Raw genomic sequence first — 13,611 nt, 5'->3', positions numbered from 1 at the left:
ATCATATGGAGGAAGAAATAAAAAAAAGAATAAATATATACATGAATGAATGTGTGAATAATTAGGTAAGATATAAATAATTAAATACATACAGATATGTAGATGCATTTTGGCCAGTATATTTGTATTTCCTTGCTCATTTATTTATGTGCAGATTTATTTATTCATTTATCTATCTACAGTTGAAGTCGGAAGTTTACATACACTTAGGTTGGAGTCATTAAAACTTGTTTTTCAACCACTCCACACATTTCTTGTAAACAAACTATAGTTTTGGCAAGTCAGTTAGGACATCTACTTTGTGCATGACACAAGTAATTTTTCCAATAATTGTTTACAGACAGATTATTTCACTTATATTTCACTGTATCACAATTCCAGTGGGTCAGAAGTTTACAAACACTAAGTTGACTGTGACTTTAAACAGCTTGGAAAATTCCAGAAAATTATGTCATGGCTTTAGAAGCTTCTAATGGGCTAATTGACATCATTTGAGTCAATTGGAGGTGTATCTGTGGATGTATTTCAAGGCCTACCTTCAAACTCAGTGCCTCTTTGCTTGACATCATGGGAAAATCAAAAGAAATCAGCCAAGACCTCAGAAAAACAATTGTAGACCTCCACATGTCTGGTTCATCCTTGGGAGCAATTTCCAAACGCCTGAAGGTACCACATTCACCTGTACAAACAATAGTACGCAAGTATAAACACCATGGGACCACGCATCCGTCATGCCGCTCACTACGCGTTCTGTCTCCTAGAGATGAACGTACTTTGGTGCGAAAAGTGCAAATCAATCCCAGAACAACAGCAAAGGACCTTGTGAAGATGCTGGAGGAAACAAGTACAAAAGTATTTATATCCACAGTAAAACGAGTCCTATATCGATGTAACCTGAAAGGCTGCTCAGCAAAGAAGAAGACACTGCTCCAAAACCGCCATAAAAAATCCAGACTACGGTTTGCAACTGCACATGGGGACAAAGATCGTACTTTTTGGAGAAATGTCCTCTGGTCTGATGAAACAAAAATAGAACTGTTTGGGCATAATGAACATCATTATGTTTGGAGGATAAAGGGGGAGGCTTGCAAGCCGAAGAACACCATCCCAACCGGGAAGCACGGGGGTGGCATCATGTTGTGGGGGTGCTTTGCTGCAGGAGGGACTGGTGCACTTCACAAAATAGATGGCACCATGAGGTAGGAAAATTATGTGGATATATTGAAGCAGCATCTCAAGACATCAGTCAGGAAGTTAAAGCTTGGTCGCAAATGGGTCTTCCAAATGCACAATGACCCCAAGCATACTTACAAAGTTGTGGCAAAATGGCTTAAGGACAACAAAGTCAAGGTATTGGAATGGCCATCACAAAGCCCTGACCTCAATCTCATAGACAATTTGTGGGCAGATCTGAAAAAGCGTGTGCGAGCAAAGAGGCCTCCAAACCTGACTGTTACACCAGCTCTGTCAGGAGGAATGGGCCAAAATTCACCCGAAACGTTTGACCCAACAATTTAAAGGCAATGCTACCAAATACTAATTGAGTGTACAGTATGCAAACTTCTGACCCACTGGGAATGTGATGAAAGAAATAAAAGCTGAAATAAATCATTCTTTCTACTATTATTCTGACATTTCACATTCTTAAAATAAAGTGGTGATCCCAACTGACCTCAGACAGGGAATTTTTACTTGGATTAAAAGTCAGGAATTGTGAAAAACTGAGTTTAAATGTATTTGGCTAAGGTGTATGTAAACTAATTAATTACCCAATTATCCACGTGGAAATGACATGGTGTGCCCAGTGGGAAGCGATCACTTGTCACTGACTTTTATTTTGACATGAGGCAAGCATTGAAGTGGGACCCACGTTTGGAAAGTCTGATTTAATATAATTTACTTTTAACCTTTATTTAACTAGGCAAGTCAGTTAAGAACAAATTCTTATTTACAATGATGGCCTACCCCAGCCAAACCCAGATAACACTGGGACAATTGTGCGCCGCCATATGGGACTACCAATCACAGCCGGATTCGAACCAGGGACTGTAGTGACGCTTCTTGCACTGAGATGCAGTGCCTTAGACCGCTGAGCCACTCGGGAGCCAGTACATACAGTACATTCCTTTTAATATTTTGTCTCAAAAGGACCAATCCCCCAGACAAATGGGCAGACTAAGTTCAAATGTAATTTTATTCAATATTCTGGTTTCCAGAGGTCCTGAGAGAACCGTTTCCAAAGATTTATTGTATTGCATTGTCAGACTGTGACTAGCTAGCTGGCTATCACTGGATGATGTATCAGGCTAGTCAGAGGCTTACTTTCAGGGGCTGGTAATATCACACTGGACATAACAGATGGTTAAAGTTATGGTCAAGTTTATTCTGAAGTTGTTTGTATAAAATGTACCAAAAAAGGACAAAAACCTTTAAATGAATCTGAGCATATTAATCTTTGAGCATCTCACAATGAATGTTTGACAGAGAGCTCAGCCTATTGCCTTGCAGTTGCTGCTCTCCAGAGACCCTGCCACTCCTCTAACTGCTCTTCTTCTTCCACTCCACCCTCCATTCATTCCAGTCCAGTAGGGTTCGACTGGTCTGCCATCCAGCTACCTCCAGAGCTAGAAGAGATGAAGCACAAACAATGGTGACTGACCAGTGTGACAACATCCAGGGGCGTCAGTTGGGTATGGCGCTCAAGACCAAAAATGTAAATTAGACTCAAATCATTCCAATCCCGATTTAAAATGCAACAGCTGTTTAGCATATTGAAGGCTGGCTTTAGGACCATGTGGAGCATCGCTCGGAGAGCGGCTGCCACCCTGCCGCCTCAGAGAGAGTAGAGAAATCGAGACACCCCACTCCCAATTTTCTTCTGATTGGGGCGGGGCCACTCTGGTCTACTTATTGCCCCCGACGGGGCGGGAACAGACAATAAGTAGACCAGAGACAGCTGTTCCTTCTCTTGCGTGAGCATGCCAGATATTATGGAGGTACAGAAAGCTCAGATGGGTAAAGCCTGCTCACGCGAGAGAGGAAACGCCCACTTATACAGGCAGGAACCGTGACCATTTTTTCTTCAATGGTTAATGGCCTGAGTAAACTCTTATCTTTTCGCTCACTTTTAGAAAGCAGGGACAGTGCCAGTTTGCTTTGCTGGACAGCAATTTAGGCAGTGTGCTGAATGCTTTGAATTTGATGTCGGCATTTGAACTGTCTTATTTGATAGCCAGGAGATAATTTAATTGGGAGGTGGGGAAGCCCTCCTTTTTGATGGCCGTTCAAAAACAAAAGCATTTATTGCCATTCAAATATGGGTTGTGAAAGCTGTAGAGCTAATTTATATTTTCATTCATTCACCCAGTAGGCTAGAGCAAGTTTGGTTTCCTGTTTTTGGCCTTAACAAACATTTGTAGGCTATAACAAATGTGCATTGTCATGCAGTGACAGAATGATTATTGAGATAATGCAAATCATTCATGATTACTTAGTTGGGCTAACCTTTTTCAACTTCTTGCTGTAGGCCTACTTCATCATCATCCTCTGCCTGCATCCTTAATCCCTACCTGTAGTCTACCTGCCTCTGGTATAATGCATTTCCACCACTCACTATCAGTCTTGCTTGTCCAGCTTCCTGAATTAAAATGAGATATTCTAACCATCTTGGGGGGGGGGGGTCAAAATCACAGTCAGTATCTGGTGTGGCCACTATCTGCATTAAGTACTGCAGTGCATCTCCTCGTGGAATGCACCAGATTTGCCAGTTCTTGCTGTGAGATGTTACCCCACTCTTCCACCAAGGCACCTGCAAGTTCCCGGACATTTCTGGGGGGAATGGCCCTAGCCCTCACCCTCTGATCCAACAGGTCCAAGACGTGCTCAATGGGATTGAGATCCGGGCTCTTCGCTGGCCATGGCAGAACACTGACATTCCTGTCTAGCAGGAAATTAGCCATACTGCTCGTTCTGTGCATGGTGGCATTGTCATGTCAGGATGAGCCTGCAGGAAGGGTACCACATGAGGGAGGAGGATGTCTTCCCTGTAACGCACAGCGCTGAGATTGCCTGCAATGACAACAAGCTCAGTCCGATGATGCTGTGACACACCGCCCCAGACCATGACGGACCCTCCACCTGCAAATCGATCCTGCTCCAGAGTACAGGCCTCGGTGTAACGCTCATTCCTTCGACGATAAACGCAAATCCGACCATCGCCCCTGGTGAGACAAAACGGTGACTTGTCAGTGAAGAGCACTTTTAGCCAGTCCTTTCTGGTCCAGCGACGGTGGGTTTGCCGGTGATGTCTGGTGAGGACCTGCCTTACAACAGGCCTACAAGCCCTCAGTCCAGCCTCTCTCGGCCTATTGCGGACAGTCTGAGCACTGATGGAGGGATTGTGCGTTCCTGGTGTAACTCGGGCAGTTGTTGTTGCCATCCTGTACCTATCCCACAGGTGTGATGTTCGGATGTACCGGTCCTGTGCAGGTGTTGTTACACGTGGTCTGCCACTTCGAGGACGATCAGCTGTCTGTCCTGTCTCCCTGTCTCACAGTACGGACATTGCAATTTATTGCCCTGGCCACATCTACAGTTCTCAGAGTCAGTAAAAAGGCCTCTTTAGTGTCCTAAGTTTTCATAACTGTGACCTTAATTGCCTACCGTCTGTAAGCTGTTAGTGTCTTAACGACCGATCTACAGGTGCATGTTCATTAATTGTTTATGGTTCATTGAACAAGCATGGGAAACAGTGTTTAAACCCTTTACAATGAAGATCTGTGAAGTTATTTGGATTTTTATGAATTATCTTTGAAAGACAGGGTCCTGAAAAAGGGACGTTTCTTTTTTTTGCTGAGTTTACATAAATATTCTCAGAGCCACCTCGTTGGTTAATAGAATGTTTAAATACTCTGAGGCACCTGGTTGATAAAATGCCTTAATATTCGTTCAAATATTTTTTTATTGAACACACACAAGAATTGTGTATAGGTATAAAAGGCAAGTATGCAATTCTTATCTAAACATAAAAGAGCAGACAGAAACAACAAGACCCAGAGTTCTAGGTACAAAACAAATATTACAGAACAAGGACAGGTAGAAAGAAAGAGGGTAAAAATGCCTCAATATTCGTTAAATGTTTTCCTTCCCTGGTGAATAATGTAGAAATTATAAAATGAGCTTGGCGTACACATTATGCAGCGCAATAAGAGAAAATGTAACTACTGGAAATATATAGGTTTGACACAGAGAATGATAGAGGCCTCTAGTGGCCAAAAGGCCATTTTAGCATGGGCAGGGCCATGAGGGCTTCCACCATTTTAATGTAGTCAACTGGATGGGACTTCCAACTTCATTGGCTGAGCCCTCCTGGTGACCGTGTTTGAGTCATGTCCAACCGGGTCATCAGGAGGGATCAGCCAAAAGTGAAGAAGAAAATGGACTACTTCAAAATGGAGATTGCCTCAATGACGCTGCTCATATACGCTACAATGGCACATATAAAAGATGAAACTTCTATCTATCTCTATGGTTTGATAAGGTGACATGTAAAGGGGCCTTAGCTCTCTTTTTAAAAGGCATGTGTAGATTTTCCATTTGTATTTCGTGATTTTGGACATTCTTTGGTCGAGTCATGTGTCCTTGTCGGCCTAAGTAAGTCATTTTGTGTAGGCCTAGGCCTTTTATTCAATGCATGTTTATGATTTATGTGGCATAGTTTGCATTCGTGGCCAGCTGTTTTATGCACCAGATACTCACATTTATTTGTATTTTATTTATTTAACCTTTATTTAACTAGGCAAGTCTTAAGAACAAATTCTTATTTACAATGACGGCCTACCAAAAGACCTGATAGCCTGTATTATGCATCTATTTCATGGTCACTGTATGTGCTGTTCCACAAGTAAATGAGTCAATTTATGAAGTTGAGTAGTGGTTGACATTTTACACACCATTCCACAGACCTTTAAACCCAATATTGAGGTGATAATTAATGGCTGGGATCATTTTTATTGGTTTTTGCTGTTCTCCAAATAGCATTTTATAGTTTTTAAACTGTGTAGAAATGCAGCAAATGAGCTTCAACTTCCAAACAATTCATTGGGGGGAGGGGCATACCATAGGTTTAGCTGAACGGACGCCACTGACAACATCCCAACATACACGGTGGGAGTAAACAGCTACTGACTGAGCACACCTTGTTACACTGAGCTTACCTTTGAGGAATGGCTGAAAAATTTGGTCCATAAGTTTATGACTCTCATGCACCAGCTCCCAATGATCTTGAGGGAAAGGAAAAAGGGATAACAGAGTTATAACACAGCATTGACAAAGACATTGGTTTAAACTGTCATGTAAAGATGATCATTAAAGGCTCACTGTTGCTGTGTGACATTGAGAGTTGTTTGAGTGCCCCCTCTAGTGGCGAGACAGGGTGTAACACCGTGCAGAGGCACACTGCTTGGCACACAGCCCTGATCTCATCACATACAGATGCATCTGTTCCCAAACAAACACACACAGAGCCTAAGGGAGAGAAATAGCACATTCAATAACACTCACATGACATACACCATCTATTAAAATGACATGATGTAATGTACATCCATCTAGAAACAACCCACGTGACAACTGAGTACAGCAGTTGGTGGGGGATTACTGAAAGATGTTATACACACCACGTTTGACTCCGATAAGGAAGGGCTTGTGGTTGTTTTTCATGGCCAAATGAAGGTCCTCTGATCTACAAAATGAAAGAAATTATATCATTGAGCATGAACATCCAAATCTGAGCACACTTCACTTTCACACCAAACAGGCAAACACCAACTTACGTATAAACAAGTTCCCCTAGCCTCACTCCCAGTTTGATTGGCACTGTCCTCCTGAACTCTAAAAAAATAAACAGCAGAAAAGTATGTTAAAGCCATTGATAGTTGATAGCCATAATGATCAACAAGCCATGTCATTGTTTATTATTCACTGAATATCAGCAATACCCAAGAATACAGGCTCTTTATGATTGGCCTCTAGTGGACCGAGGACCCGTCCATCTCTCAGGTATTGGTGGAGCACAATAGCAAGCCGAGCTTCGTTGAGTGTCTCCATGACAACCGAACGCACTGCTTTGTAATTTGCAAAAAGATGGAGGATGGTGAAAAGGAAGAAGAGGACGAATGTCAGCCTGAGGAGATGAGAAGGGATGGAAAACAGATCAATCTCCATCGAATAACCAATAGGTTAGCTATATAGAGCTGTCATGTCCTATCTCATACAGTGGCAGTGTAAGCAGTGCAATAGAGGACTCACAGTGGATTGTCAGTGACAAGAGGAATAAGGATCAGACTGACCAGCAGTCCAGCCAGATTCACTAAAGTCTCCTGTAAAGAACACATGAATTACAATAAGATCCTCATCTTAAAGCAGCAGTACAAGACAGTACAGTAAAAGCCATGGGTTAGTTACAGTATCTTACAGTATCATCAAGTAGAGAAATATGTATGGAGCACCTGGCTGCCATCTTTGGCAGAGATGTCCGCCATGTTGTCTCTGCGAGCTTGGTGAAGAGTCAAAGCAGCTCTGGTGGCCCCACCTGCAACCCCGACAATGGACTGACAAACACAGAGAGAGAGAGAGAGAGATATCGAACAGTGTACATTTACATTTAACAGACGCTCTTATTCAGAGTGAATTACAATCAGTGCATTCAACCAAAGTAGGTAAAGCAACCACATATTAGGAACATTGCAAGTAAAACCTTCAAAATAGCTGATTGCTATCTGCAAAATCAATGCTAGTGAGAATATGGTATTCAGGTTTACCTTGAATATTCCAGCAGAGCACACAATTAGAGTGAAGCATGTTGGGAAGTTAGGAGCCAGTATTTCCATGAACATGGCGATATCATTGAGAACATCAGCAACAAGCCTAAGGAAAACAGCACAAGCATTGACATACCCAATAATTCCATAACACACAATGAACACACTCACTTTATTGATGCTTGACGTCCCTACCTCCATTTTTTGGCCTCAGAGTCTAGTTTATTCCTAAAACACAGAGAAAGACTAAATTTGAAAAACAATATTGAAAATTACTAATAGTAGATTACAAAACAAATCAAAACTCACCCTTTAAGCCAGGCAAATAGGATTCTTCCCAGCATGCCTGTGCCATCTAAAATGTAGATAGTTAAAAAAAAATAAAACCCCTTAACAGGAAAGAAGACAATGGTCTTATCACAGTCATTAACACTAACCTCGTAATAACCAGGTAATTGTTGCAGCAGCAACTGTTGCCTCTTGGTTTCCAACACCAACACCCCTTAAAGAGGCCTGGGTGGCAAGAGTACCTGAAAGAGAACTGGAGAAGGCCTGTGTGTGTAAGAGAGAGAGAGAAAGGGAGAGGGAGGGAGTGCAACAGAGTGTTAAAATGTACATAATAAATTTGACATTTCAAAATAATGGCACACATATCCACAAAACAACAACATCCTCTGTCTTTCTCACACAGACCTACCTGAAGAGTATCCCAAAATTGATACTGCAGGTAATCACCACTGACACTCTCTGGATACCCCTGAGGCAAGAAGACACTCTAACAAGAGTAGATGAGATATGAGAGAGAGATATGAGAGAGAGTGGGGGAGGGGGTGTTTAGGGACAGATTGAAATGTACAGTAAGGGTACGTGGAGGAAAATGAGGGAGGGTCATGCTTTCTCAATTTCAGTCAAGGGGAGGGTTTAGTATTTTTTTTTTTAAATATAGTCCAGGGGAGGGTCATGTAATTTGTAATTGATGACATTTCTATATTTCTCAGTGTTTTAGAATTAGTTGCTTACTAGGCTATATATCGATGTGTGCCCGATGCCTCCCCTCATCTCTGATTCTCCCATGGGCGCGCAATATCAAGTGTGCTTATAGGCTATTTAGTGTGGTCTCAATCAAATGATCCATAGCCTATATGTGCATGCTAGGAGAAGCACAGAGCAAAGTTATATTTCTAAGATAGCTGTTGGGATGGGGTAAATAAAACTAGACCGCATTACGATCTCCCGGGTGGCGCAGTGGTCTAGGGCACTGCATCGCAGTGCTAGCTGCGCCACCAGAGTCTCTGGGTTCGCGCCCAGGCTGGGCTGGGTTCGCGCCCAGGCTCTGTCGCAGCCGGCCGCAACCGGGAGGTCCGTGGGGCGACGCACAATTGGCATAGCGTCGTCCGGGTTAGGGAGGGTTTGGCCGGTAGGGATATCCTTGTCTCAGTATGTAAAAATGTAATAAAATGTATGCACTCTACTGTAAGTCGCTCTGGATAAGAGCGTCTGCTAAATGACTAAAATGTAAAATGTAAAATTACACACTGCAATGGATATTCCAACCCTGAGCCCCAGCCTGCTCTTGCTGACCAACAAAATGTTTTTTGTGCTGCCTAACCAATGGCTGTGCTGTGTAGGCCTACGGTGGCAGTTCAGGAGAGTCAAAGGCTTCTTCTGATTTTTTTGTTGATTGCGCGCCGACTAGCCTATGTTCTGTTTAGGTTAAGAAGGAGAGGGTGAATATGAGGAGCTATAGGAGGACAGACTCATTGTAGTGGCTGGAATGGAATAAATGGAACGTATAAAACACAAGGAAACCACGTTTGACTCCGTTCCATTAATTACATTCCAGCTATTACAATGAGCTCGTCCTACTATAGCTCCTCCCACCAGCCTCCACTGGTGTGAACAAGCATTACAACTCAGCCTGGAAAACACCCTCCATTCACCTTTTATGGTGACAATAACACCCTCCATTCACCTTTTATGGTGACAATAACACCCTCCATTCACCTTTTATGGTGACAATAACACCCTCCATTCACCTTTTATGGTGACAATAACACCCTCCATTCACCTTTTATGGTGACAATAACACCCTCCATTCACCTTTTATGGTGACAATAACACCCTCCATTCACCTTTTATGGTGACAATAACACCCTTTATTTTCTATATAATTTGGAACTACTGGCATTAGGCCTCGGCATGCAAATATTTAGTTTATCAATAGATTATTGGGTTTATATGACCTGCCTTGGTATAGGCTCTGAGATTAAAGAGGCAATGATGTTGCGTTCCTATCGCACAGCAATACTGTAGCCTACACATACTGTGAAATATTTTACCTAAACTACTGCCCTATTTAATGTGTTAGCAATCATTTATGCTGTATCTGGAAAATAACTGGCAGTTTCTGAACGAGAAAACAATGGTACATTTTCGTGGACCTGTCAGCAGAACATTTTAATTCGACAATGTTTTAAAATAGACTTTCCCACCAACCTAAATATGATGGAGAACCCGTGAATTCTGAAACATAGTAGGGCAGGCCACAAAAAAAAGCAATTACAGTACTTACAGTAGGTACAGTTGTATTTCTCCTGTGTTTTTGTTTTACTTGACTTTTTAATTTATGTTTTATAGTACTACTGATATTTATTACTGCTAGAAAAGCATTTCACAGTAGGCTACTTATGCACATGAGAATACAAATTGAAACGCCATACATAGGCCTACTTCAATGTAAAAGATCAGCTGTTAAATTCAACTGTATACCAGTATTATAAACCGCGCTGCCTATGATTTTGCAAAACTTGAAATACATATATAGTCTATCTATTTACTAGGCTACTAGGTCCAATTAAATGAGAGATGTGGATGGTCATTTGTTGTATGGCTCCTTTGAGAATATGAACCCATCACGGCCAGAAAAAGTGAGGAATATATTCTGCAAATATATTCCCTAAAAAAGGGAAAAAGATTCCTATGTCTAATTATAAGATTTCTATGTCTAATTATTTTAAATTCTAAATATAAAAAACAGATTTTCATTCTTCTCACTAATGGTAAATGGTTCATATGTTTTCCTGTTTTTAGTTTTTTTATTAAGCTTTTCATCATATCCCCCATTTGCACAAAATACTTACTTGCAGTTGCAACCCGTCATTCAGGGCAGGTGGGGCTGGGCCAAAAAAACAAGTCGACAATCTACTGACAAATCCTTTTTAATCCTTGTCATATGAAGAGAAATTATAGATAAAATGTATCGGTGCTCATCGGCCATTGGATATAAAGATTACACAACAAGTTGGAAATCGCAAATTCACCAATGAGTTGTTTAGAAGGAATCAGTGGCTAACTGCAAGCACTGCAAAGCAACCACTAACATTAGCCTTCTATTCAATGGAGTGGCTGTGTGTTTTCTTCCCCGAGTTCCCACCAGAAATCCAGAGAATGGCAGACTTTGATGACAAAGTTTGTTGACAAAATGTGCCCCAAAAGGACCGCCGTGCCACCTTCACAAGGTGAGTCCAAAAATGTCTTGTATGCTGCTGCATAAATGATGTAATATGCAAGGGAGATATGTACACTGTAGCTAAGAAAGTAATACTAAGTGTATGTTGTGTAGTAAGCTGTTAGTAGCCCATGTCGTTCGTGGCCGGTGTGTGCTTGTTTGACAACTTTTTTTTCACAGCTTTGACAGTGCTACTGATAGTAGTGGTGGCGCCTGGGTTGCACGTGCAAATTCAGCACACACAACATTCTACAATAGAATTTTGTTATTTGACATGTCAAATTAAAAGCTGCACTATGCGTCGAATAGTGTTATGACGTGTATCTTTTTTGACAGGCAAAGACCCAAACGGCGTTCAATGTGCCTCACCCTAATAATTTGGTCTATTTTCACCTCTTAATTTCACCTACTGTTCTAACTTGGTGGTGCACATGTAGCTTTTAACCTGTTTTAGAGAAATGTAATCATTGAATATTGCAAGAGCTTTCATTGTCTGGTTTATATGTCCCCTTTATTTATCCTATGGTTCTGACTTGTTGTACAGGGAGTACACTGTAAGAACGGCCCATGTTCTGAATTCTGTCGCTGTACATTTCAAAAGTAGTGAACAAATAGTTATATTAGCTACGTCCGTCGTCACTCATTAATGTCTCAATTGAAATTACAGATTACCTCTTATCCGCTTGTCGTCCCCTTATGCCATAGCTTGTACATCTCAATTGTCAGTAGAAACCACATTTGTTTAAGCAAGTCAGCCATATCAGCTATGTTTTTTTTAAAGGCAGTAAATGAGGCTGAATGAACTGTTTCGCCGGCAGACAAAGCTTTGCTGAAAGCCAGGTGTAGCAGTGGTAAGGTGTTGGGACTGCTGTTGGGACAGCTTTATGTAGGCCCTAACAGTTTGTGGGCACCGTTTGTCGCCGTTATAGTGCAATTAATGTATTGTTTAGTGTTGTGGCTTTGCTTGCATGCATCCCACATTTCTGTTTTTGCCCCAGATTTACATGCTAAAATCGCCACTGCTTACGTGTAATACAATATTTCAACCACTAGCAGATGTGCGTACACATGGTCTAAAGTTTGCGGAGAGGTGAGCACATTCTCACAGTCAAGCTAAACTTTTTTAAATGCCAACTTTTGCGTGAAAAGTGGCGAAAGCACATTTTGGGGAATTATTTTGTACTTATGAAAGGTGTATAAATTAGGCCCCTGGTCTGTCCCCAGAAGTGAGGGTAAACGGTAGGCATGTTCCATGCTATCCACTTTATGTTTATTATTATTTGGTGTATAGATGACGGTCACTTGTTTTTTTTCAAGCGTTCAAGGAGGGTTTAGGTAAAATATATTTTGCTGAAGAGAGGACCAACCGTTTTCATTTCAGAGATGTCCGATTTTCTCCATGTAACGATTATTATAAATAACGTTCACTCCCTTAGCAGTTATGAGAAAATATACAGTGAGCCTTTATCAAAATTCATTATAATGTAAAAAATGTCTCACTTTGAACACGCCAATGATGTTTTTTCCAGTCGTCCCACCGTTGCCCCCTTCTCTTTCTCTCTCCATTACTCCATCCTTCAACTGATATTTCCATGACTCGAGGGAGCCATATCTCTCCGTTGCCACCACTGGCATTTTCTCTTTCTCAATTTAATGAAACAACACCTGCACGGTTAGACAGATGTTTGTAAATAATATATTTAGTTATGAATTTTATGCAATAGTACTTTCTGTTGCATGTTTTCACTTACCAAAGCTTTACTTCCGTGTTTTCAGAATCCACGTCAGCTGTACAAGTTCTGTATTTTCTATTGGCTAAGGACTGAAACTGTCCCTGCAGTTTAGACCAATCCCGCGATTGCTTTGGGACAGCTTGATCCAGAATTCACAGATAATTTTCCACAGACGTGAATTTTGCTTGTTTGTAGTATTTGTGTGTGTGTGTGTGTGTCTGTGTGTGTCAAATAAATCAATAAAATTGTATTTGTCACATGTTTCGTAAAAAACAGGTGTAGACTAACAGTGAAATGCTTACTTACCGGTAATTTTCCAACAATGCAGAGTTAAAGATACAGAAATGGAAAAGTAAAAGAAAAAAATTATAACAATAACGAGTAAAAATAACATGGTTATATACAGGAAGTACCAATACCGAGTCGATGTGCAGGGGCACAAGGTAATTGAGGTAGCTACAGTATGTACATATAGGTAGGTGTAAAGTGGCTAGGCAACATGATAGATAATAGACAGTAGCAGCACTGTGTGTGAAAGTGTGTGAGTGTG

At 41.3% G+C, this 13,611-nt stretch overlaps 1 protein-coding gene across 2 annotated transcripts; it reads right to left on the bottom strand.

Moving 5' to 3' along the window:
• Positions 1-2,359: 2,359 nt before the first annotated feature.
• On the bottom strand, positions 2,360-13,273 carry rusf1 (RUS family member 1). Of its 2 annotated transcripts, none has more exons than XM_038980847.1 (15): positions 13,080-13,273; positions 12,829-12,993; positions 8,518-8,595; positions 8,258-8,372; positions 8,130-8,175; positions 8,016-8,066; positions 7,821-7,926; positions 7,509-7,610; positions 7,309-7,379; positions 6,999-7,183; positions 6,834-6,891; positions 6,678-6,742; positions 6,379-6,525; positions 6,216-6,281; positions 2,360-2,624 (listed from the first exon to the last, which is right to left on the bottom strand). In XM_038980847.1, the coding sequence occupies exons 2-15, from the start codon at positions 12,961-12,963 to the stop codon at positions 2,539-2,541; spliced, it is 1,311 nt and encodes a 436-aa protein (XP_038836775.1). In that variant the 5' UTR covers positions 12,964-12,993; positions 13,080-13,273; the 3' UTR covers positions 2,360-2,538. The 2 variants fall into 2 exon arrangements, with proteins under 2 accessions (XP_038836775.1, XP_038836776.1); XM_038980848.1 differs by having other exon boundaries at positions 8,016-8,048; positions 13,080-13,271.
• Between the last annotated feature and the right edge of the window lie 338 nt (positions 13,274-13,611).

Source organism: Salvelinus namaycush, chromosome 41, assembly GCF_016432855.1.
Source record: "Salvelinus namaycush isolate Seneca chromosome 41, SaNama_1.0, whole genome shotgun sequence".
Taxonomy (NCBI): domain Eukaryota; kingdom Metazoa; phylum Chordata; class Actinopteri; order Salmoniformes; family Salmonidae; genus Salvelinus; species Salvelinus namaycush.
Note: the sequence above shows the minus strand (reverse complement) of the source record. Positions and strands in the feature narration are given on the sequence as shown.